This window comes from Etheostoma cragini, chromosome 17 (genome assembly GCF_013103735.1).
Source record: "Etheostoma cragini isolate CJK2018 chromosome 17, CSU_Ecrag_1.0, whole genome shotgun sequence".
In the NCBI taxonomy this organism is placed as follows: Eukaryota; Metazoa; Chordata; class Actinopteri; order Perciformes; family Percidae; genus Etheostoma; species Etheostoma cragini.
The window spans coordinates 7,403,439-7,427,135 of NC_048423.1; the positions used below are offsets into that span (position 1 = coordinate 7,403,439).

General features: G+C 41.2%; 3 protein-coding genes across 7 annotated transcripts in view; 2 read left to right on the forward strand and 1 right to left on the reverse strand.

The window, feature by feature from the left end:
* The window catches only part of ndnfl (neuron-derived neurotrophic factor, like), a 10,250-nt gene extending 939 nt beyond the window's left edge, over positions 1 to 9,311 (forward strand). Inside the window, exons 2-4 of one of the 2 annotated variants that reach the window (XM_034897331.1) lie at positions 2,416 to 2,656; positions 5,008 to 5,132; positions 7,156 to 9,311. In XM_034897331.1, coding sequence (XP_034753222.1) covers positions 2,478 to 2,656; positions 5,008 to 5,132; positions 7,156 to 8,606 — 1,755 coding nt within the window. In that variant the 5' untranslated portion in view covers positions 2,416 to 2,477 and the 3' untranslated portion in view covers positions 8,607 to 9,311. Of the gene's footprint in view, positions 1 to 2,415; positions 2,657 to 5,002; positions 5,133 to 7,155 lie in introns of both variants that reach the window. The other variant, XM_034897332.1, reaches the window with a different exon arrangement.
* An 836-nt stretch (positions 9,312 to 10,147) lies between these two features.
* On the forward strand, positions 10,148 to 13,171 carry dnajc9 (DnaJ (Hsp40) homolog, subfamily C, member 9). The gene is made up of 5 exons (XM_034897333.1): positions 10,148 to 10,508; positions 11,454 to 11,594; positions 11,981 to 12,235; positions 12,653 to 12,739; positions 12,817 to 13,171. The coding sequence occupies exons 1-5, from the start codon at positions 10,335 to 10,337 to the stop codon at positions 12,925 to 12,927; spliced, it is 768 nt and encodes a 255-aa protein (XP_034753224.1). The 5' UTR covers positions 10,148 to 10,334; the 3' UTR covers positions 12,928 to 13,171.
* fam149b1 (family with sequence similarity 149 member B1) lies at positions 13,157 to 23,504 on the reverse strand. Of its 4 annotated transcripts, none has more exons than XM_034897325.1 (16): positions 22,903 to 23,504; positions 22,346 to 22,462; positions 21,689 to 21,833; positions 20,862 to 21,010; positions 20,581 to 20,724; positions 19,837 to 19,998; positions 19,555 to 19,736; positions 19,323 to 19,468; positions 18,620 to 18,688; positions 17,971 to 18,083; positions 17,476 to 17,700; positions 15,877 to 16,000; positions 15,508 to 15,633; positions 15,220 to 15,301; positions 14,345 to 14,482; positions 13,157 to 14,175 (listed from the first exon to the last, which is right to left on the reverse strand). In XM_034897325.1, the coding sequence occupies exons 1-16, from the start codon at positions 23,184 to 23,186 to the stop codon at positions 14,093 to 14,095; spliced, it is 2,289 nt and encodes a 762-aa protein (XP_034753216.1). In that variant the 5' UTR covers positions 23,187 to 23,504; the 3' UTR covers positions 13,157 to 14,092. The 4 variants fall into 4 exon arrangements, with proteins under 4 accessions (XP_034753216.1, XP_034753217.1, XP_034753218.1 ...); XM_034897326.1 differs by having other exon boundaries at positions 19,323 to 19,465; positions 22,903 to 23,502; XM_034897327.1 differs by lacking the exon at positions 18,620 to 18,688 and having other exon boundaries at positions 22,903 to 23,503.
* Positions 23,505 to 23,697: the final 193 nt, after the last annotated feature.

Below are 23,697 nucleotides of genomic sequence, written 5' to 3' on the forward strand. Positions count from 1 at the left end.
GTGTGTGTGTGTTTATGTGTGTGTGTGTGTGTGTGTGTGTGCGTGTGTGGTCTCTGTAGGGCTTTTTTTAAAGCTGACAGAGATGCAGGGCACTTTTCATTTGTTGTTGGATTGTTTTCATCTTGGCAGCATGTTTAAAGGCTATCAGCTATCTGTGTATTTTATTACTCACTGTGTTTGTCTTTTCTCTCTGACTATCTGGTCATATGAAAAGAAAAGTATGAATGTCGAGTGGGGCAGCAATCACAGAGAAAGAGCAGACATAAACTATGCATCAAGAAAGGGCATGATCCTGCACAAAGGTGTAAGAGATACAGGCACAAAGGGACAATGAAATTAAGGGAGACAGAAGAAGGATTAATATATTCAAATGTGTATGCAGAAAGGTAGAAAATCAGCTGTAAAATCTTATTAAATTCCAGTCTGATAGCATTTTTTCCCCCAGCCATCATCTCGGCAACCCCCACCATGAACCACGGGCCAGTTCTTTGCCCATAGTAGTTTGGGGGGGGACAAAGGATCCTACAGGGACCACCCCATGACATTTAATCTGTCTCTGCCCACAGATAACAGAAGGCAGATGGTCCTGCCAGAGCTCAGGGAGATAGAAGATAGCGAATACAGTGTGCAGACAGATAGCACACATAATTCCACCTTTCCCTCTGAAACTGAGCCTGTATTAACTTCTAAACGAGGGGGTGCCAAATAAAGTAAAAATAAGTCAGAAAAGAAGGGCAAAGATAGAGAAGGAAAAAGACAAACAGACTTTCGGTTGAAATATCTTTAATTAAAACCCAAACAGTATCCAGACTAAATGCAGTCATTTGACTGTCAGGGATAAATATAATGGAAAGAGGAAACTACACTAAAAGAGAGAAAAAACGAGCAGAGAGTGAGCGAGACCATCAAAGTCCTGAGCTCCTGTGTTTAAAGGGGAGTGTGTATTTATTTATAGAGGGCGGTGGTTAAGTTCTCTAAGCTCCCTCTCTCTGTAAGACCCAGCCTTTTTGCCTTATGAAAATTCAATTGGCCATAATTTGCTGAGGAACCATATGCATATTTTATAAGAGGGTGCGTTATGAAGAAACAAGCCTGCCAAGCTTTTTATGTGTCTTCATTTTTATCAAGACTAAATGAGGGGGGAGTGTGAGGTTGTGCAGGCGTCTCACAATATGTGATACAGTAGAACCCTTTCGACATGAGGGCTGAAGTACACACCAATCAGCTTCTTGTGTCTGACTAAAACACCAAAACAAGTTCAGTGCAACCTTGTTGCATGGCAATAATGGTTCCAACCCTCTCTTTTCCAGTTGTACATTCTCCTCTTTTCCTGTCTCCGTCTCCTTCCCTCTAATTACTCCAGGATCCAACATCCTCCTCTCATTGCTCTCCATTTCCACAGCTTTTTCTTCCTCAGCCTCCCCTTCCTTTCCTCCCTCCCTCCCATTTTAATATGCCTCTCTGCTTTATGCGTCTCTCCTCTTTTTTTGCAAGGATAATGAGCAGGCGCCTCTGTGTGACTTTGTAGCTGCGTAACAGTTTGTGAGTTTGGATCTCTGTGTGTCTCTGGGCCCCAAAGACTCAGATGTACATTCTGTAGCCGCCTCCATGGTTACGCTGTGATTGTCATCTGATCTATAGGGCACAGCACTGACATAATACACCTTGTTAGAGGAAGGCGGGGAGTGTGTTTGTGAAGACTCTGTGACTTTGAACAAATGTTTTCTCTGGGGAGCAAGAAGAACGCTGGGACCTGTAATCATCCAATCCACTATCACTAAATCCCAACCACACACACAATCACACACCCATACCTAAATACATACATCAAAATAGACAGGAGAAAGAAAAACAATAATAGATTGTTAAATAAATAAAATAAAAGAGAAAAAAGACGCAAAAATGTGATTCACGCATTGTTAGGCATTGCATTCATGTATGCTGATTTGAACTGCATCAGAGCACCTTCATGTGTTGTTTGTGTTCTCCACAACAGCATGGCGTCACTTTCCTACTGATAAAATGGCTGCAAACACCCGTGATAAAAGATATTAGTGGAACATACTCATTTTGAACTCCCCCGACTAAATATAGAAATGTAGATGTAAAGGCATTGACTTCAGAGTGATGTTGGCAACCCACTTTACACTTTGAAAATGTGTGTGAATTTGTACGGTAAGTGTCAAGCTGTGCTATACGAACACATCCCAGAGTAAAAATGGAATGATAATTTCTATTCCACTGCATGAAAAATTCTGTCTGAATAGGATAGGATGTTTCTTTCATATGAGTCAATCATCAGCCGCTACAGCTCTTCAGTGTCTGTGTTAACGGTACAGTACAAATGTGTGTGTGTGTGTTTTGCTGATGGGCTCTGATTGATGTTTTTGACCTTTCCACTATGCGTTCTCAAAGCCGGGGAGACATCCAAGACGTAGCAACTGGGGAAGAGTGAAGACAGACAGGAGGAACCAGTAATGGCACTCGTGTCCCTGTCGTGGTGTCTCAGTGCAGCTTTGGCACTGTTTTGTGTTTCTTCATGGACCCAGGTCCACTCAGCCCTCGCACCTGAGAACGAGGTGCCACTTCGCCCAACCACATGGTTCCCAGAAGGAAAGATCACCTCTGTAACTCTCCCCAAAGGACGGACTCGTAGGTAGGGTAACAGATGGGATTTGGGAAAAGTTCAAAGCAATACACATTCAGGTGGTCTCGTCAGATCTAGTCCATTCAGATAATTGTCAGCATTGACAATCTGTTGGCAATTTTATCGTGTACTTGTACTTGTGTTTTACTTGAAGAAGAAGTAGCAATACAACAATGGAGAAATACTGTTCCAAGATCATGCATTTACATTTTTACTCATTCCATTTGTCTCACTTTTACTAATAAGTGAGGTAAAGATGTGTTGGCATCAAAATAGACACAATCATGAAAGTAATTAGATTATAATGTTGCAACAGGTAAAGATGGTTCCCTTTTAATTGCAATATATACTACTGGGTAGCTTGTTAAAAAAAATGTCATCCTTGGATAAATAAAGCATTATATCCCAAAATAATACATTAATTGTTGATTATGTGTTTATTATTAATCAGAATCTGCAAAGTTAGTAAAGTTATTAAATAAATAATATTAAATATTTCCCCTCTGAAATGTGGCGGAAGCATATCAGAAATCAGATACTTCCTAGTAAAGTACTTAAAAAATGTATTTAAGTCCAGAAATTGAGTAAATGTACTTTCCACCACTGGCTCTTATTGGAAGTAAATTAAGTTAAGAAGTTTTTGACACTTAACACCACACTAAAGATAAGATTTGTGTTACAAATGTAGCGGAATTAGGACCCAAACGCAGAGATGACAGGCAGGCAGGAGAGTGTTCAGCTGAAGGTTTATTTTACAAAGAGAGTCCAAGACAACACCAAGGAAACTAAATCCAAAATCTCAAAAGGTCAAGGAAAAAGAAAACAAAAAACCAGAACACAAACACTGTTAAGATGGATCACAGGAAAGGCAAACGTGGAATACACCATCTGGAACAAACAAACTCACAAAAGGCTGTACAAGACACAAGGAGAGCACAGATACTAAATACTCTGGGAAATGAGATAACGAGAGGCAGGTGACAAAAGGCCTGGGAAACAGGTGGAAAACATCTGGTAATCACAGGGGCGGGAAAACACAGGAAGTAAAACTAAAAACAAGACAGCACAGAAAACCAGACTATCAAAATAAAACAGGAAACAGAACATACAGACACTCACAAGGAAACACAAGACAGAAACTACAACACCAGACCAGGGAGGAAACGAGGACTAAAACATACAGTATACAAGACCAAAAATTAACACAAGGACAAAATCTACATAACAAAATGCCAAACCACAACAATTTGTCCCTGTTTGCAGTTCATGGAAGGTGCATGAACAAATCTTGAGGCCTCGTCATCAGATTTGCCCTCGTTTCCACTTCAATAACAAGTCATCAGCCCTCCACCAACCACCTCTTTGGAGACAGTGGCTGATTCCGGCACCACTGTAGCGAGAGCCAGAGGAAGCGGAGCCCATTTGGCCTGAACCCGACCCAACAGTGCCAGTGCCTGCTTTCTGAAACTGGGAGCTAAAAATTGCAAAATGCATCTCCCTGTGTGCTACAGTCTGTGCACCAGTGCACTCATGCAGAACCACATGGCAAATAATGGAGAGAAAACACCGATTCAGAAATTAATCACTCTATTAAATAAGCCACAAAGCGCCCTTGAGAATGACAGTGTCGCACATCTGTTTGGAAACAACCACCATCTGCACAGAATCGTGAATAATGATGTTTGGAAGGATGGAGAACAAATATTTATTAACAAATAGCCATGGTTGGTTAATTTTCATCAAGGGTAACTAGCTGTGAAGAAAGGGCATGTTGATGACTGTTAGGGTTTATGAGAGACATACTTCTTCTGTTCAGGTGTCCTTGTGGAGGTAAAAAGTTCAGCATCATAAGTTAACAAAAGGGACAGTTTTTTAGATAATAAGACCAGACCATTACAGCGGGAATGTTAAATGCCATCTAAAATGCAAATTTGTAATCCACCACGCACTTTTCTTAAAACATTTAATCACAATAAGGGACACAGTAGTTTCTATGCCAAGCACGATCCCCGATAGTTAAAGCAGGAAGGCAGATATCCATCTGAAACTGTCAATGCAGCCTTATCATCTGAGTCCCAGGTCACCTCTCCTGATCTGCAATCACATGAATGATCAGCATGTAGGCAAAAGGAAAGACCAGCTGCAATGTTCAAGCTTTTGGGGAAAATATATAACCAGCCTACCGTATCTAGAAATCCTCCAACACACTGAATGAATGTTACGCAGCATGCACTGGAAGATATCTCGTCTTCTCATCCATCACCTCGCAGCTGAATTTAAACAGGATGTTATCTTTTTGACATTCCCTGTGATGAATCAACAACTTCTTTTTGCAGTTATCTTTGGTGTTTTCTCCACAGGCTGTACTTCACATTAAAGAAGAAGGCTCCGGCAATGTCGGTGACTGTCAGCCCCTGTGACCTCCCCATTGAATGGAGCTTGTCAGCCCGCACCCTGAAGGACAAACCCCTCAAGAACCTGCAGTGTGAGTAAACAGTGAGACCACAACCTGCACCCTCAGACACCCAGTTAACCCTGAAGATAATTACTGCATCTAGACGATCAATTAGATATTATCATCACAATATACCAGATAGGGATTTAGAAGAGGGCAAATACTCTATCTCTATCCCACTTAACTTTGTGTTCGTAGAAGATTTAGTTTTTTGGAATACCAGAAGTTGTAGGACAGTTGTAAGGATGATCAAACTGAGAAGTCATGTAAGGTCTATGGTTTATCTTTAGATTGCAGCTTGGAAATAGCTTCAATTTACCACTGCTGTTGTGTCACATTTATAGATTAATAAACCGATTCCCTTCAAAAGTCACACATTCTCAGGTAGATAAGACTACTAAGGTTATTTTATTTATCTTTATCTATTTATCAGCACATTCCCATTTGTTTATCTTTAAAGCACAGGAAATGCTATCCATTGCCATAAATTTCACATGAGGCTTTGGATTTGAAAATCTCATAAAACACACACATAAACCGAAAAGCGCTGCCAACTCCTGATTTAAACATTGAATAAACAGTAAAATAAAACTTTGCTCTGAGTCAGCAATATGTTGTGCTTCCCAAACCAAACAAATCAAATAAACTCTAAACATACTATCATACAGCAGATTTACAATATGGCTCAAAACTAAAGTCATTGCAGTAAGTACTCAAAGAAATGAAAGTAATCAAATTTCTAAGCTAAAAAGGCTCTGATTTCTGGAAAAGGAATACACCTCAGTGTTCTATGAGCAATTTTCCAGGTTAACTAAACAAGCTTCTCTCTATGGTAAAATAACGTAATAAAATTATAAAATGACACATGAATCATTGAGACCCTGAGCTCATGCGTCCTCATCGCCAGCCTGAATTATTCACTTTGATTCTGTAACATTTGGTCTAATTTGAGGAGCAATTTCTCATATCGAGAAGCAATGAATAGTGAAGACGAGTGTTTTTTTCGGTTTTATTTGCCAGTTGCGTCACTCAAGTGAAGAGCGTGTACTTTAAAATGACAACACTTTAGGTATGAGTGAAAACACAGGCAACCATTTTTGAAGTGGCAATTAACATTGTGTTTATTGATTGGCTTATTTATTGTTTTCTTTATATCAGCCGGGTTCTATGTGCTCTGTTGTTCTTGTTTTATGCAATTTGCAGTGCTTGATGAGTCCTGTGACCTCCTTTTAAAAGTGAAATAGAGTGCGTACTCGCACACATGGATAACTGTGTTCACATAACAGGACACACAGTAGAGAGAGAATTTCTGTAGTTATGGTCTTTGTCTGTTCAATGACAATTGCTTTATCTACTTCACTGAAAAGTCCATTCTCAGTGTATGTGCACTAGAGGCTGCAACAAGTCTCCACAACACACTTGTGTAGGTTGCATGTTGGACCACGATTGGTTTCCAAACCAGTTGTGATGTCATAAAATCACGCGTTTACAGAAAACGCCACACAGCCTGTCTAACCACACGTGGATCCTTTCCTTTATGGAACTCTCCACGGCGTGGATTAATTGTGCCCTGGGGAAGACTCTGGACACGTACCTGTGCATCTCTGACTCTGTGAGAGTTGGAGGTCCTCTAACTTGCGCAGGTGTTTGGTCCCTTGTTTTGTGTCTGTCTGTGTGTGTGTCTGTTTCTGCGTGTGTTGTTTTGTCTCCCCCCCGTCTTTCCTCTGTTTAATTATTATTATTTCTAATTTATTTTTTTAAATCTTTTTTTGGCACTGGGTTGCATTCTTCGTCTCAGTGTATTGTTTGTAATTGTTTATCACTGTTTGTTTCTTAAATATGTGAAAAAAAACAAGAATAATTAATTTGATCACAAAATAATTCATGCGTATACGTGAGCACAGAGAAACTTTCTGCTGTCATCGGATGAATGTGAAAACTCTGCACATTCACCACTCTGCACAGTGAAGGACAAACATCCAAGTGAAGAAACAATAACCAAAACACATGAATCAATTATAAGTTTATAACTTTCATTTTTCTTTCCTCCCAGGGAGCACTAAAAAGAGTATGCCCGAGGTGTGGTGGCGAGGTCCTGGGATTGAGGAAAAAATGCACAGCTTCACAGGCAATGCAGTTGACACCTACAGGGGTCCTTCCCATCCCCAGGCTTCCATCTACATCCTGAGGCTGCGTTCCAAAGAGCAGAACAGCAAAGCTACAGTCTACTTCCATGAAGGCTTGGGACCCTCAGGAGCCTTCCCTCTGCTCCCAGCTGACCCTCGAGTTCACACATTAGGCGTAGGCATGACCAGTGTCACCCTCAGCTGGGCTCCCAGTGCCTCAATATCCAGTCTCCCACAGACGCAGAAAAGCTATGAATACTGTGTCCTTGTCAACTCTCTGCAAAACTTGCCCAGTGTTTGTGCTGCACAAGAAAGCAAAAGGAAAAAGAAAGACCAGAAACAAGAAAAGAAGGAAAGGACGAGAAAAGTGACAGTGTGGCCAATTTTGAAAGAGTGGTGGTGGCAGCAGTGGGACGCTCATCCTGAACCCCAGAGTCCACCTTCCTCCCTTGCTGATGATAATGCTGATCTCCAGTGTGTGTGTCAGGGGACCGAGAGTGTTTGCACCATCTCTGAGCTCCTGCCTGACACCCAGTATTACTTTGACGTCTTTGTAATCGACAGGCTGAACGGGACCAGCATGGCGTACAAGGGGACACTTGCTCAAACGCACGAGGAGGCTCAGCTGAAGATTATCACACTAAGAGAAGGGGAGCTGAGGTGGGTGACGTTCCGTGACCGAGGCTCTAACTCAGAGCAGTTCTTCAATTTCCGTCCTCGGGGCTGGCCGCAGAGTGGCCTCCTCACCTTGCAGAGCTGCAGTGGAAGTGAAAAGGTTAAGGTCACCGTTTCCAGTAAAGGTCAGGTTTTGACCTCCCAGGCAGTGGGGGAAGATTTAGTGCACATTTGGCTGCAGGGAAGTTCGTCCTATCTCATCCACTTGGAGAGAGAAGGAACTACTACAGGACAGATTTCTGGTGCAGCAGACCCAGCTCCACCAGGAGGTCTGATGGCTTCAGTCAAAATGCAGACCTCCTCAGCCTACCACCGCAAAGAGGTCCCAGCTCTGCCCTCAACCTTGCAGATAAAATCGTTCAACCGGCTGCGTGGTTGCAACAGTGTCACCCTGGCGTGGATGGTCACAGAGCAAAGAAACCTGTACTGCGTGTACCGCAGAAACCTGGGAGACCGCGAAGCAGAGGCAGGGGGAGCATCAGCTCTAACTGCGCCCTGTCTGGGGCCAGAGTCCCGCTCTGACACCGAGAGGGTTCTCTGCAAGTATTTCCAGGAGCTGAATCCTCTGCGGGCCGTCACTACAGCTGTGATCGGGGGCCTGAAACCAGGGATGGCCTATGTGTTTGATGTCTATCTAATGAGACGCTGGGGGATCCCTATTAAATATGCCAGCAAGATGGTGAAGACCAGAAAGGAATGCTGAGCTGCCGCCCCCTACAGGTTTTTTTTTAGACTGTCCAAGTTTAGGGGGAAATGCATCGGCCACGGACATGAGACTGACCATGAGAACAAAGCCATTTGAGTGTTGTGGAGAGGCTGTTACCATAACAAGGAAACATTTCCTGAAGGAGCAATGGTTTTATTTAAATTCCACTTGCACTACCCATGCAAGTAGATGGATGGCATATGAGAATGATCTGCACACCAGCAAAAGTTCATAACATTTACAGTACAACTCATGTGCTTTCATCATTTTGTTTCTCATTGTTGGTGATAATGATGATAATGATGATGATGATGATTATGATGTGCCAGTTGTCCAACTGCTTATTTTGTGTTGTGTGAGTACAAAGGACAGATGAGGTTTCTGATGATAGAACGTCAATACAAAAACAACAACAACAACAACAACAGAGACTGTGCCAAATATGCAACAGAAACAGATGGGGCAATAATTGGATTGCATCTGAGACAGGGGGGTTTGCATTGTATATCTCCAGTGCTGCATATTGTACAGGCTTCTTAACACAGATGGGTGCAATCTACAGATGCTTAGTTCAAAGCCAGTGTGTATCTTTGTGTTCTGCTTTCGCATGAAGCAGTAAAAAATACTTAGTGACTTGCCTCATTGTCTTTGATGTATTCTTGTGCTGCTTCAAACGCACCAATAAATACTAGGGTACCTGTACATTCTTGATTGAGTGATGCATACATGTAAATGGACTTTCAAATTCAATTTTCTTGCTATCAAATAGTTTTTACTTCCCTCTAATTGTAACAGATGTTGAGTAGTGCAGCTCAGTGCCATTCTAATATGTAAATTTAATTTCAGGGATATTGTGAACATACAGGTCTATATTCTGGTATAGACATTGTGAAGACTCAGATTAAAACATTACAGGGGAATTTAAATATTGTTTCTGATAGAATGAAGTAGCCCTGCCTTGTCTGGTTGTTATCTTTCTTAAACAAATCTGTTCTTTGGCTGTCAAGTATTTAAATATTTATATTTACCAAATAACAGCCCTGAGTAAGTATTACCTCAGACATCATTACACTACTAGCAGTATAATTCTGATACTTTAAGTGAGTAAAGTCAGTCAGCTAAAAGTTATAACAGTGTAAAGTGTAAATTAAGTTTATTATAAATTTAGGATTAATGTTGCAAAGTTGTGGGTTTACAATTTAAAATTAAATCTGAATAATAGTTTTGAAAGAGTCTGGAGGCATGCTTATATTATGAATTATTATCAGATGAGTAGCCTATAGCTCCATTAAATCAACAATATATACAGTAGTAGCCTACAACATATTATCTGGGAGAAGATAGGTAACTAAGTTTTAAAAAAACGAGACATTATTAAATTATTATTGTTCAATTTTTTGGCAGAAACCAGCCTCTGTCTGTTGTACAGTTAGTTGTAGAAGCTGTCAGAAGTCCTCATCAGAGCCTCATTACATAGTCTGACGAATTCGATAATGATAACCAATAAGATCGCGCTTGTGCTTGTTACGTAAGCACGTCGTTGGACGTTTGGCGGAAGAAAACAGGCCAGCGCGCCAAATTGATTGCCAACAAAGGGGAAGCAGGGAATACGATTTGTTGAACTTCTAGACAGTTAAACAGACATAGCACAGCTCAACTGTAAAACGTCGTAGAAGCTTAAGAGGAAATACTGCCGGGTTCATTTACTCGATCAAAGCTGTTAGAATGGGTTTGCTGGAGCGCTGCCAGGAGCTCTTCAAGACCTCAAACCTGTACGAGGTGCTCGGCATCAACAAAGAGGCAACCGAGACCGAGATCCGGAGGAGCTACTACAAAGTGTCGCTGAAAGTCCACCCAGACCGGGCACCTGAAGACCCGCTGGCCACGGAGAAATTTCAGGTTAACTCACTTCGTTGTTGGCTGTCAGACTGTACACACATAATGGACACAAGCTAGCTTAGCCAACTAGCTAGATAACGTTTGCTAACTTAACGCTAGGTAACGCTAACCCTAGCTAGATGCCACTGTGCGGTCAGTACTAACGTTAACGGTTTGACATGTCTCCCTCTCATATACTGGTTAAAGTCAATGCTTATCTTATTTATGTGCGTTTCTGTAAGAGCTTTGGTAAAATTGCAGCAAACGTTAGGTGACATGACAGTTATGCCTTACGTTATGTTTTGAAAAACCGTTTATGCTGATTTTCCAGATTTATTACTTGACGTTACTCTAAGGAAAATAGCTCAACAATCCTAAATGTTTTATAACCATACACTTTAAATATTAATAAGGGTATTATTATATTAATATATTTTAGACCAATCTATGGTTATAACCCAATAAAAACAGCATAATAATACCGATTATAAAAGTGTAATAATATTACCCTTTTATAATCGGTATATATATATAACGATAACGTTAAAACGTGAACAAGAATGTTTCTTGTTCATGTTTTAACGTTATGTATCTTCATATCACAAAATGTGTATATATAATGGAAAAATCTGATCCACAGATGCAAATATTTGTATTTTTTGAGTGTCCAGTGAATTCAACAGATTACAATACTTCATTCCATTGACAATCCTGTTACTCAGATATTAATAATATTAATAAATGAATGGCTTTGTTATTAAAGGTATTGACAAATTTCCCATGCTGTATGGTCATCACCTTAACCTATGTGGCTTTCTAAAGCTGACAATCAATAGTTCTAAGCATCTTCACATATTTTATATTACTCATATAATGCGTATAATAATTATACACACCTTAATTTTCTGTAAGGCCTGTAGATGTGTGTAAAATTGTGTCCCACCTCATTTGAATTTTCCCCGGCAGGTGTTGGGAAAGCTGTATGCAGTGCTTAGCGATAAGGAGCAGAGAGTTGTTTATAATGAGCAGGGGGTGGTGGATGAAGAGTCCAACGCCCTGAGTCAAGACCGCTGCTGGGAAGACTACTGGAGACTGCTCTTCCCCAAGGTAATGGAGCACAGCAGGTGCTCTCTTTTATTGGTATTAACCTGACTTAATAATGAGTCACACTTGTTGCTTTGTTTTTGTGTTATACATGCAATGATTTGACACATGGAGCGAGTCACTTGTATTCCAGGAGTTTTAAACAAAATAGACACCAAAGTACAAGACATGATTTAAAAACATGCCTCAAATACCAGATTATTTAAGATGACCACTGCACAACAGCAACAAATAAAAGCTTACAACAAATCCTCACCCCGGGATAATGGTTATGCTAACTTTTTCGACCAGTTTTTGTTGCAGAATCAGAAAATATCACATACTTTTTATTGCTTTGAACAGCAACTGTCATACAGTACATGTTTTTTTTCTCTCCATCCTTTTCCTAGATTACATTGCAGGACATCCTTGAATTTGAGAATACATATAAGGGCTCGGATGAGGAGCGGCAGGATGTGATCCAGCTGTATGTGCAGCACCAGGGAAATATGGATGCCATCATAGACTCGGCCATGTGCTGCTCCCAGGATGATGAGCCCAGGCTCTGCAGTATCATCCAGGCTGCCATCCAGAGTAAAGAAGTCACATCGTTTCCAGCGTTTACGCATGAGAGTGAAAAGAAGAAGAAGGCTCGTAGAAAGAGGGTGAGAAATGTCACAAAATCTTTACAGCTTATTAGGGCTGTAATGATCAACCAAACACATGATTCTGTTCACATCACGATTTTTGACCCACGATTTGATACAACTCCACCGCTTTCTGCTAGCTCTCCGCAAGCAGAAAAATGGAGGAGCTTAAAATGCAAATTGGGATGTGATCTGGACAGAAAGGATAACTCTGGGAGTTGGAAGGGGGGGGGGGGGGGGGGTCGCGAGTCTGCCTGCTCACAGATTCGTGGATCTGAGTGTCGCGCTTTAGGTTTCATATCCCATATCGTTACAGCCCCACAGCTTGTATTATATGTATAGCTAGGTTACAAGGTCAAAAGATGCCTCTAAAACAGAGACACTTTTCAATTTGTATTTTTAATGTCAGTAATTTGATGGCAATTGACCTTCCAGGCTAATAAAGAGCGAGAAGAAGCAGAAGAAATGCAGAAAGAGATGGGGCTCGGTGAGGAGGATGACAGTCTTGTGATGATGCTTAAGGTAAACTCATATGCACGTTCGAAATGTTTTGGGACTTATTTGTTTTTCTCTCAATAACTAGTCATTTTATTTTCTAGCAAAAACAGAAGTCCAGAGAGCAGAATTTCAACAGTTTCCTGTCTGACCTGGAAGCTAAATACTCAAAAAAAAGTGGAAAGTCCCAAAGAGGAAAAAGAGGAAAAAAGTAAGGAGGGTACAGGCTATGATTATAGCAGATACGAAGTATAGAAATGGCAGCACTCAATCAAAAACAGCATTTCGATTAATAAGAGCATTTTGTTTAACTGCGCCCTTCTTTATGTCTTTTATCTGGCCTCAGTAGCTTTTTATGTGATGTTATTAAAATGTAAATGCATTCTTTGTTTTTGTCATGTATATGTTTGTTCAAAGTCTTCATAAACACAAATAAATTCATTTTTATATACATTTGTACAGAGCTTTTTATTTTTTTGTATAAAATAGAATGGAAGAAAAGCTTTGATTTTCAAGCTTTGTCACCTTTTGTAGCATGGCTGTCGATATCTTAACAAATGAAGGAGGATTGACCCTTTGTGCAGTAACCCTGATGCATCCCCACTTGGCTTTGCTCAGGTAATGAGGAAAATTTAGCTTAAATACAATATTTTGTATAGACATGATGAATGAATCCCTTAGTGATTTACAGTTTCTCCAACTGTCCCTTGTATTCCTACATTATCTCAAGGTGTAGTAAAAGCATGGGGGCGGCTGCTGAGATGTTCAGCCACCTCATCCCCTCTTCTGATTTATGATTTACACAGATTTGATGGAAAGAAAGGCAACCAACCGTTCTCAAGGTGCCATATCTTGCTCATGTGTGCAATGAGAGGCTCTGGGTTAATTTCTTTTTTTCTTTTCTTTTTTAACAGGGCAGTTGAAAATTGTTTTATTTTATAAAAGATACAGTACCAAACTCTCTGATGTAGCATCAGAGAGGGGAAAGTGCTTTTTATCCCCTATATTCCTGCCTGGGTGTATGTGTTATTTCCTGCATAGTGATTTACCATTACAACAACACACCAAGGAGGGTAATATACTGTACATTCACATATCACGTAGATAAATACACATTCAGATCATACATACATATATGGTACAAATTTCCACACACATAGCTCATACTGTACAAGAAGATTAAGTTAGAATGTGTTTGGCCGCCACATAAGCTGATTTCTGAAATACAAAAATAGGCCCTTAACAAAAACTTCACCAAAGCAGCATAATATTGAAAAAAACTATTTTGCTACTTCTTTAAAAAGAAAAAAGTTTAGTGGGCACAGATGCTGCAGAGTGTTGCACTTTGTGGTGAATAAAGATGAAGGGTCTGGAGGAAAACTACAAGCCGGGTCTGCTGGCTCTGGATGAGATGCCACCCCTGGTGTAAGACCGAGGTGGGACTGACACAGGCACCAGTTGCGCTTTGGGAAAGAGAGAGGATAAAAAAATTAGTTAATGAAGATGCTGAATAGACTTCAATCATCTTACCACCAGGTACAGCTTACTTGTAGCCAGCTGCTGAAACCTCTTTCATTCATGGTTTATTTGAGAACCAAGTCTGGCATCTCATCAGTGCTTTAATCTACTGACCTGGGACAGGGGCTTGTGGGTCTGGCTCCTCTTCGTCTTTGATGGGCAAGTTCCCCAAGGGGTGGTGGGAAAACGATTCCAAGAAAGAGGAGCTGCTGATGCCAAGACTGATGCCAGTCACACCGATTCCAAGAGAGTCTGGTGGAATGGACAAATAAATGAATGCATAAGACATTAATTGATGTAGTAGATAATCCTTATCCAACACAGACACAGGATATGTAGTGCAAGTACAGGCAAAAAAAAAACAAAAAAAACAAGCGGATAAAAAGTAGGTGTCTCAGTGATTAGCAATATTAGCAACATTTAAATTAAAAAGCTAAAAAAGAATGAATAAACACTTAAAACTATGGCTGGGCGATATGGAGAAAATCTATTGTAATATTGTCCAAATACTGTACCTCAATGGAGATATTGTGGCGATACACAGGGTTGACAAATGGTGCTTTTTCAAAATGAGATTTAAGATGAACGATCTTCAGTAATGTAAATATAATGAGTAAGAGGATGAAGGTAAAAAAATAACAGAAGAGTTAGAACAGTACATCAGTTTACTGTAAGGCAGCCTTTAAAACCAGGAAAAAACACCACTTAAGCCATTTACGATATCACGATTTCCAAAATCTAAGCCGATATCACGTCTCATATCACAATATCAATTTAATATCAATATATTGCCCAGCCCTACTTGAAACTGATTGCTGAACTATCAGTGGAAAACAACCATGATGTGGTGTTGATGAAGCGGGACTTGTGTTACTTGTGTGACAGGGCTGTCTCAACAAGAACGGTTGGGAGCCAGTAGTTTACTACATCCCTTTTCCAGGAACATTTTTTACATATTCATATTCAACTATTCTAGTTGAATTTCTGACCTGTGGCCACAGAGGCTCTGCCTGGCCTCCCCTGGTTGATGTTGTCCAATACTGTGAAGGAACGACGATACGGAGTGTCCGACTGAAAACAAAATCGGGGGTCATCCAGGGCCGTTTCTGACAATCAAACATCTAAAAATAACATTGATCATAAAATACAGAATTGCCTACTGATCCCCTAAACCTGATAAATGAAAACCTCTCTTCATAGAAAGGCACACAATCATTGACCTGTGATAATATGCCGTACGTGTATGCAGGAGTCTGTGATGATAAAGAGCATCTTACCCTATATGTGTGAGTGGTGTTGGGGCGAGAGAAGACGTCCAGTAGGTGGTGACGATCCCTTGGTATTGAACTGCCAGCTTCATCATTTATAGCACTGTGGGCACGGTTAGACGGGCCTTTCTGACGCTGGTAGGATGGAAATTATGGACAAATACACATTCTTTTAAACAGTTGGTCACCGGTGGATCAATGCATTTAATAAATGCTACAATATAATTGTTTCTAGGCTGTATACTTCACCAATTTCGGGTTACTGGTGGATTTTATAAACCTATTATCTATTCAGGAAGTCTTCATTTTATATCCATTTGCTGTTACAAGTTTTTTCATTGTTAGTTTAGCTGTTTAAGGAGTTGTGCAGTACTCAACCTGTGTAGGTTTGGACTGCTGTCCCAAGTGAGATGACTCTGCGTCTCCAGCGCTGATGGGGGGAAGGAGTGTGTTCTTGCTCAGAGGCAACAGCGGAGATGTCAGGCGGTCGCTGGCTGTGGGTCTGGGGAAGACACACACTTCTATAAAGACACTATACAGATTGTTCTATGCTGCATCTATGGCACCAACATATACGTCTTCCTGAAAAAAGGTCTTGGGAGAAAATGTACAGCTCAGGTGTAAGGATGATAGTCAAAATTAGTATTTGACTTCTTGTGATAGCATCCACACTTTTATCATTGTCATTTGTAGCCAATTATTTTTCTTTAGTGCTATTTTGCTAAAGTGCAATAAAAGGTTGAACTTATTCCTCCCCACACAGAATTTAATGACCAAGATACTAAAGTGGCAGTACTGTGATATTAAAGGAGTTGTTAGGGGATTAGGGGAAATTCTGGCTGACAGTTAGATGAGAAGATTCCACTCTCGTATCTGTCTGTTAAATATGAAGCTGGAGACAGTTTGCTTTTCTCAGCATAGAGCTGGACGTAAGGTAAACCGGCTAGCCTGGCTCTGTCCAAAGATTGTTTTTTAAAGCCAACTACCAGTCCTTTTGAAGCTCATTAATTAATGTGTTGTATTTTCTTTGTTTAATCTGTACATAAAACAACATGTAAAAACAAGTTGTAGTTTTACAGGGAGTATTAAAGCAAATACACCAAACTATTTCTAAGCCATGTCCAGCGACTTCCTGTATTTGAGTAAAAATAAAACCACAAGTTAAATAGGGCTGTAAAGATACACCAAACTTTGGTTTGATTCAGCTGATCTTTTTGAACCACAATTCGATTTTTTCTGTTACATGGCATCATTTTCTCATTGATTACATTGCAGTTTGCAACACAGTACAACAGCTACCTTATTTATATATAATGATTGATTTCAATGTTGACTGATCCAACACCAAAGATTTTATTGTTATTTAAAATAATGTTTCCCAGGATTGTTTCAGTGGTTCATTAACTCGTTGGATGTTCAAGAGAGAAGACAAGTGGACAAAATATTTTAACAATTAAGGAACCCCTGCTTTTCATTTTTAGTTAAATGCGCCTAGGCTTGTGTTGTGCACAGCGTGCGCACTAGGCTTGTTAAACACACACACACACACACACGCAAATCCGCCATCATAATAGCGATGCGCCAAGGTACAAACGCGGCTGGCTGTTAAAGGGAATGGGAAATGACACTCTGATTGGTGTATTGCATGTTACAACCAAAACACACCTATAAAATATGTACAACCCTTTTGAACCCTTTTTAACGGTCTATGTTTGAACCATGTGCACCGACCCATTTTTCTGCCGTCAAATTAGCAAAAGTGCATTTGGACAAGCCCTAAACACAGCTGCGCCATGCACGTCACGGCCCTTATTCAGCTGCACAGAGCGATAAAGCACAAATTAAAAGGGAGTCTGTTTTCAAAGTAATCTCACTCTGCCTCCCAACAACTTCAGAGATTGTAGGGGAGAATGAAGGAGAAAGCAAGATAGAAGTTTGGGTGGGGCTGGTGAGGTCATCCATGATGCTAAAACTCACAGACGTGTCCCACGGATGACCTCATCCATAGATACTGCTGCGCTGGACTGACTCAGGCTGGGAACCAGTGGCAGGAGTGTTCGGGGAGGGGGGTTTCTGCGTCGGGCAGACTGTGCCGGGCGGGGCAGAGAGGAAGAGCTCTGTTCCAGGGTTCGGCGAGGACGAGGTTTGCTGGAGGGGACCACGCTGGAGCCTGGTCTGTGAGACGTCCGCTCTTCTGGCTCCCTGTATGGCAACAAGAGGGTAGAGCACAATCGCTGAATGGTGCATTTCCAACTGCTGCCAAAGTTGACAGTGTCCTCTGCCAAACAAGGTGTTAAGATCAGGGACAAAAACATGGCATGAGTGAGGCGTTGTGTTTGCCTGTAAATGGCAAACAAGAAATACAAGACATCTATGCCTATTTTCATTTCCATTCAAAGATCAAAGTTGCAAATATACAAATGTGTGGTGATGGATCTGCTCATTTGTTAGAAGAGTAAAATGTGTCCATACAGGTTTTTATCCAGCACACCCAGGTTCCTCTGCTGCAGGGGGATGCTATGGATCACGATGAGGTCATTTAGGTTGTGCTGGGTTGCTGCTGCTCCTACCGGGACCCTTCCACCCTGGGGAATGGTGTGAGATGAAGGGGACAAAGTAATATGATTGAGGGAGAGGTGGAGGGTAAAGAAGAGGGATAAAAGGATAAGGAAAGACAGGAAGAGAGAGATAAGAGGGGACACAAGACACAAAATGGAAGGAAAGGCAGGTCAGATTCAAATCATGCATTTTATAAAGGCCATATGGTCAGTTAAAACCATATGTACAATACAGCATATTGCCAAAATATCGGTTATTCATCATGCAGTGATATGTCTGCCATATATGCGACCAACCAAAAATAACATTCAAGACATTTAAAATGCAATAACTACCAAAACAAAGCATTCCAACATTTGTGTTGTGAAAGAAAGATCTAATGAAAATCAAAGTAGTTCATGTTGAAAACAAGTTGCAGTTAATTAAAAAGTTAAACAGTCGTAATGCGTTTGGGTTGATCAACAGGAACAAGCACATTCTAGAGATAAAAGATGATGAGCCTCCATGGACGGCGTGCACACAACACGCCACAATTTTGACATTAAGAGAGGGAATTACATACAGTAGAAGGTCTTTTCTGCTTTTTGGATTTCCGTCTGGACTTGTGCTTTGAGCGCCTTGACTTTGTGTTCTTTAAGGGCAAAAAATGCATGACCAAAAGAAGATGGTGGATATAGAAGAAAGGAAGGGAGATGGGTAAAGGACAGAGGGAAATTAAGACAGAAAGAAAGAAAATGAATGACATTAAGAAGGGAAAAGAAATTGACCAAAGAACAAAAAGGTACACAAAATACATTGGCAAGGTGAAGGGCGGAGAGTAAATAGGGAAGGTTGAAAACAGTGATACAAGTTAATGATTCCGAAGCATAAAAGGACTGAAAGAACAACAGGCAAGAAAAAGGTGGCAATTAAGTGTGGACTGTGGAACAGAAACATGTGAAAGCCTGCTAAGACCTCACAGTTAGGAATGCTGCTCTCCTTAAGGCTAAAATGGGTTCCAGTCAACATAAGTAAGCCATGTCTTTCTATGCTGCAGTCATTATTAAAGTGAAGAGAACTCATGGTTAAATGTAAACTGTTTGAGATTTTAGATGAATACAATGGTGACTTTAAGCCCAAATAGATGACTTTTTAAAAAGGAGACATTTTTAAGTTTTTAATTGACCTCCTGAACCGCTGACAGTTATGAAAGTGAAATGATGAGGCTCTCAGTCTACTCCCCCAGATGCACCCTGCTGCCTCCCCCCCCCCCTCAGACCACTGACCTGGAACTGCAGGCCAGCTGTGAGCGGGGGCACCCTGTTCTGGCCGAGTTTTGGCAGCATCGTGGGCAGCATGGACAGCAGAGTGAAGGGATTATGGGAATCTTGCTGCACGGGGCTCAAGTTCCCAGGAACCTTTTCATCATCTGCTAAACATACATACAATCATTCCAAATACCAAGCTTAGAATATAAGTATATTCTATAAAAATTAGGTTTAATCAATTCAGCCCTACTTGAGGTGCAGCATTCCCAGTGGCGTTGAACCAGTTCTTTCATCCAACCAACCAGTTGCCACCACACATCATCAAACAGCAGGTCGAGAACAGCTTGATGGCGACAGCCGTATGGAGAGACAGGGGGCAGACAGTGATGCCTCCGACTGGACTCCGAACAATCCAGCTCCCACTCTTCCTCCCTGCAGAATACAGATATAGTGAATCATTCAAAACAGCTGAGGTTAGGATTTAGACTCTTGCATAGAAACATGACTTTGTAGCATAAGAAAAGTAACTCACAAGTCCCTGCTATCGAAAGCCAGGTATTCCTCCATCAGACCCTCCACTTCAATCACTCTCGGCTTGTCATGACTGCTGGAGCCACTGGAGGTGCCAGGAAGCTCGTCCAATTCAGCTGAGGAGGACGTGATCAGTGCCAAACTCCTGCCCTGCACGTTCAACCTTTCCCCAAGGCAAAGGCACACGCAGGTAAGCTTGTTAACATATACTCTATGCTCCCAGACACAAGCCAACACATCTTGTATGTTTTCTATAATTCAAAGATAAAGTTAGATCCAACAGACAACTCCAGGCGGGGAAACCCTGACTGTTTTACAGTACAGAGATGCATGCACAAGCTCACGCTATCACACTGCATAGCAACATTAACAAAATAGCTGACATAAACTCCTCAATGTAAACTTAGTCCAATATGTGGCATTCCTAGCAACTATTCATCACAACTACCCAAGATGACCCACAAACCTGATTAAGAAGCCTGAGTATCTAGGTCACAAAACCACAGAGTCAGCCAGGACTCCTCTATAGTTGACTGATGCACTGACACTCATGTGGACAGCCAGCCAACAGCTACTTGAGATAGAGAGGCATAGTATTTCTAACACACTTCTCTAAATAATAAAACAACAAACAGTAGTTCCTTACATCAAGTAAATGTATTTAACAGGTGGACTTTGACCTTATGTGTCCTTCTGACATCATACTGTCAACCAGTGTTACTGTGTCTGTGCAGTTAAGACTTACTCTATGCCCCCCTTGTCTTTCTCCTGGGACTTCACACTGCTTTCTTTGCCTGCTGATGGGCTGCTGTCAGAGCTGTCTTTCCCTGAGGTAGCATACCACTGGAAGCCCTCATCACTGGGGCACATCAGCTGAGTCCCCAGGATCCTGAGTGGCACACACACAATGAATATTTTAGTAATATAATTATGTCTTCATACCGGAATGGCAGCATTAATCTTTTATCCCACTGCTACCCTGAAGTAAAAGGTCAGGAGGTTGGTAGCAAACTGTGGATAACATACCGAAGATGTGGGAAACGTGTGGCCCACTGCTGACATTCATCCCGCAGGCCCTGGAGTATCCCTCCTCCGCTGCCTGTCCCCTCATACAGAAATTTGTCAATATCCTCAAACATATGCTGCACCTGCCGTGATGCTGCCTTGTCGAACTCCTATGGGACAGAGAGAAAAAAAAGAGACACAGGAAAAAAATCTAGTCATTCCTCGGTTTTCGTACACTGGCTCCATGACTGAAAGCTGCGTTTCAGTTTGTTCATCTGTTATTGACAACACGTTGCCATTCTTTGTTATTTTATCACACCGCAAGCTTTAACATACATTATAATTAGACCGTATAACCCTAAGGATTGTTCATATTCTTTGACAAAAAGTATTGAGAGAGAGACAAGGGGAAAGAGGTGTGTTAGGAGTGAGTTAGTTTGCATAACTCAGTTTTTCTTTTTCTTTCTCAGAAGCAGCGTGAGGACAATGCACTAAATAAATCATTGAGTCCTGGAAAAGTCTTGTAGTACCAGCTGAGGCTAGAATGCACAGCGTGATAAAAACCCAATCCCCTGTGGATTTAGGCCCTGCAAACACAAAGAAGTAGCAGACAATTATGGCGTTTGTCATTCTATGGTGTTCCTAAGGTTTGCCAAAAGGTGACAAATGTTAGTAAGTAAATCAAAATCTGACATTAAATAATTCACAAAAGTATGTCTGTGGAGTCTTTTTTTCTTTGTAACAGAAGAACACATAGGATGAAAAAATACTAAAGGAAGACAGTGTTGTCTCCCTTGTGTGATAGAGCCATGCTGGTACCATCACTTCACATAAAGGAGTAGACTTACATCGTAGCCCCAGGAGAAAACAGAGCTTCTCTCTGTGGAGATGCCGGTGCCTGTGGAGCTGTGGATACCTGACCAGGACTGGTTGGAGTCTACTGAGATGACAGTGGGACAGTCAGAGTGTCCTGAGGCAGCAGATGTCTCTGAGCTGAATAGAAAGGACAAGGAAGTTGTGAGGTTTATGTACAGCAAACCTCCACCTGTTTCACGTATACTTAGTGAATTTAACAAGTATATTCAAACACCTGGACAGTGTGACAAAATAAACCAGGTCTCTGTTATGTGCCTGCATACATCTGGTGGTTGCTGACATAAAGAATGGCAAGGTTTCAAAGTGGAAAATAAAGGGCAAATGTCAAAGTAATGGAATATTCCAACAGCTTAACTCATTATTTATTCTTTTAACTGCACATCTGAAGGAGGCAATGTGATATCAATTAATTTACTGCTTCTGGGTGTCCTGTTTCACGTACCGAGAGCCCTGAGAATCATCTGTCCACTCAAGACGGTGTACCATTACAAAACACCCAGGCAAGAGAGTATATTTGTTTACAAGTGGCAAGTAGTTTCATCTTGGCTTTACTTTGGCATTGCCAAGATGTATCTCCCTACAGATCAAGCCCTGTCTGCCTGTCTGTAGAATGAGCAGGACTCAGTTACCTGTTGTGAGCAGAGACAGCTTCCTGGAGATCATGGAGGTAACGATGAGGTGCTTGGTTATCGTCTGCTTCCTCTGGGAGAGGGTGGTGGTCGAGGCTGCTGCGAGACAACCCGCGGCTGCATTAAACACGGATTGAAAACATTAATCAAAAAAGTCTAATGAAAACATAGAGTTTGTAATCACATTTTGGAGAGGCCACCAGTGGTGTGTTTAATGTCAGTGATGGGCTTACAGTCACAGTCACATGACAAAACATCATGAAATACAATTGAAGCAGGGGACTGTCTTTCCAGGTGGTTGGATCCAGAAATGAGGGAAAACAGAGTTAGGTGAACAAATGATAAAAAAAAAGATTTTGCATGTTAGCCCTTTACATACAAATAACAGACTTCACTTTAATGCCGATTATTTTCCAAAGCCTCACATTATCAACCAAGGTCTTCAAATAATAGGGTGATTGGTAACGTAAAAAAAAAAAAGCTAAGAACACCTTGTTTACAGTGCTCAGCTGGTACAGAACCAGATTCAGCGCTGATCATTTCTTTTCAGTACTTACATCTCAAGTTTGTGCGATACAGGTCTTCTGTTGTATCGTGAAATCATTCTCCCTTGTCTCCGTTTTATAGGCTCAAGCCCTCGTCTCTCATCCTTGCCGCCACATCCTGGACTCGCTGGGAACAGTTTGGTGGGAGGTCTGACATTTCCTGTTGTCTGCAGATAAACGCCCTTAGTGCAAGGAAGCTGGACGTGGCTTTGCCTACAGATGCTAACGTTGTTTCCAAAGGTTGCAGCCAATGTTAAGAGGTGGAGGCTAAAGAACAAGCTAGGTAACACTAACATTAGCTAGCTACATGGACGGGCAGTTAAATCCTCAACAAGGAACGAACAACATTGTATAATTTTTCAAACAAAATTTCACCTTGCTACATTAAATTGGCATAGGGAATGGTCCAGGCATTTCCAATAAATTAGGTTAACATCTTAATAACGTAATGTAGCAGGCTATCGCCACCTCAGAGGCTTGTCCTGCTAATGTTAGCACAGCTAACAACAATAATACGGCTGTCATGGATACGCAGCTCCGTACGTCCGTTGTCTCACGGGAAATAGATTTCGGACCGCCACAAAATAGCAGTTAGATGATTGGCTATTTCACTACAACTTCCAGCCTCCATTGCGACAACCTGATTGCGTTTCTGAAATGTACCCGCTTTTCCTTGGTGGATTAACCTAACTCAAAATGCACATTGTTTAATTTGTTATTTCATGTTCATTGAATTCAGTAAACTACGTTTTATTTTCAATGTACAATTGGGTTGTTTTTTTATCTGTAGAACTGCGAAAATTAGTT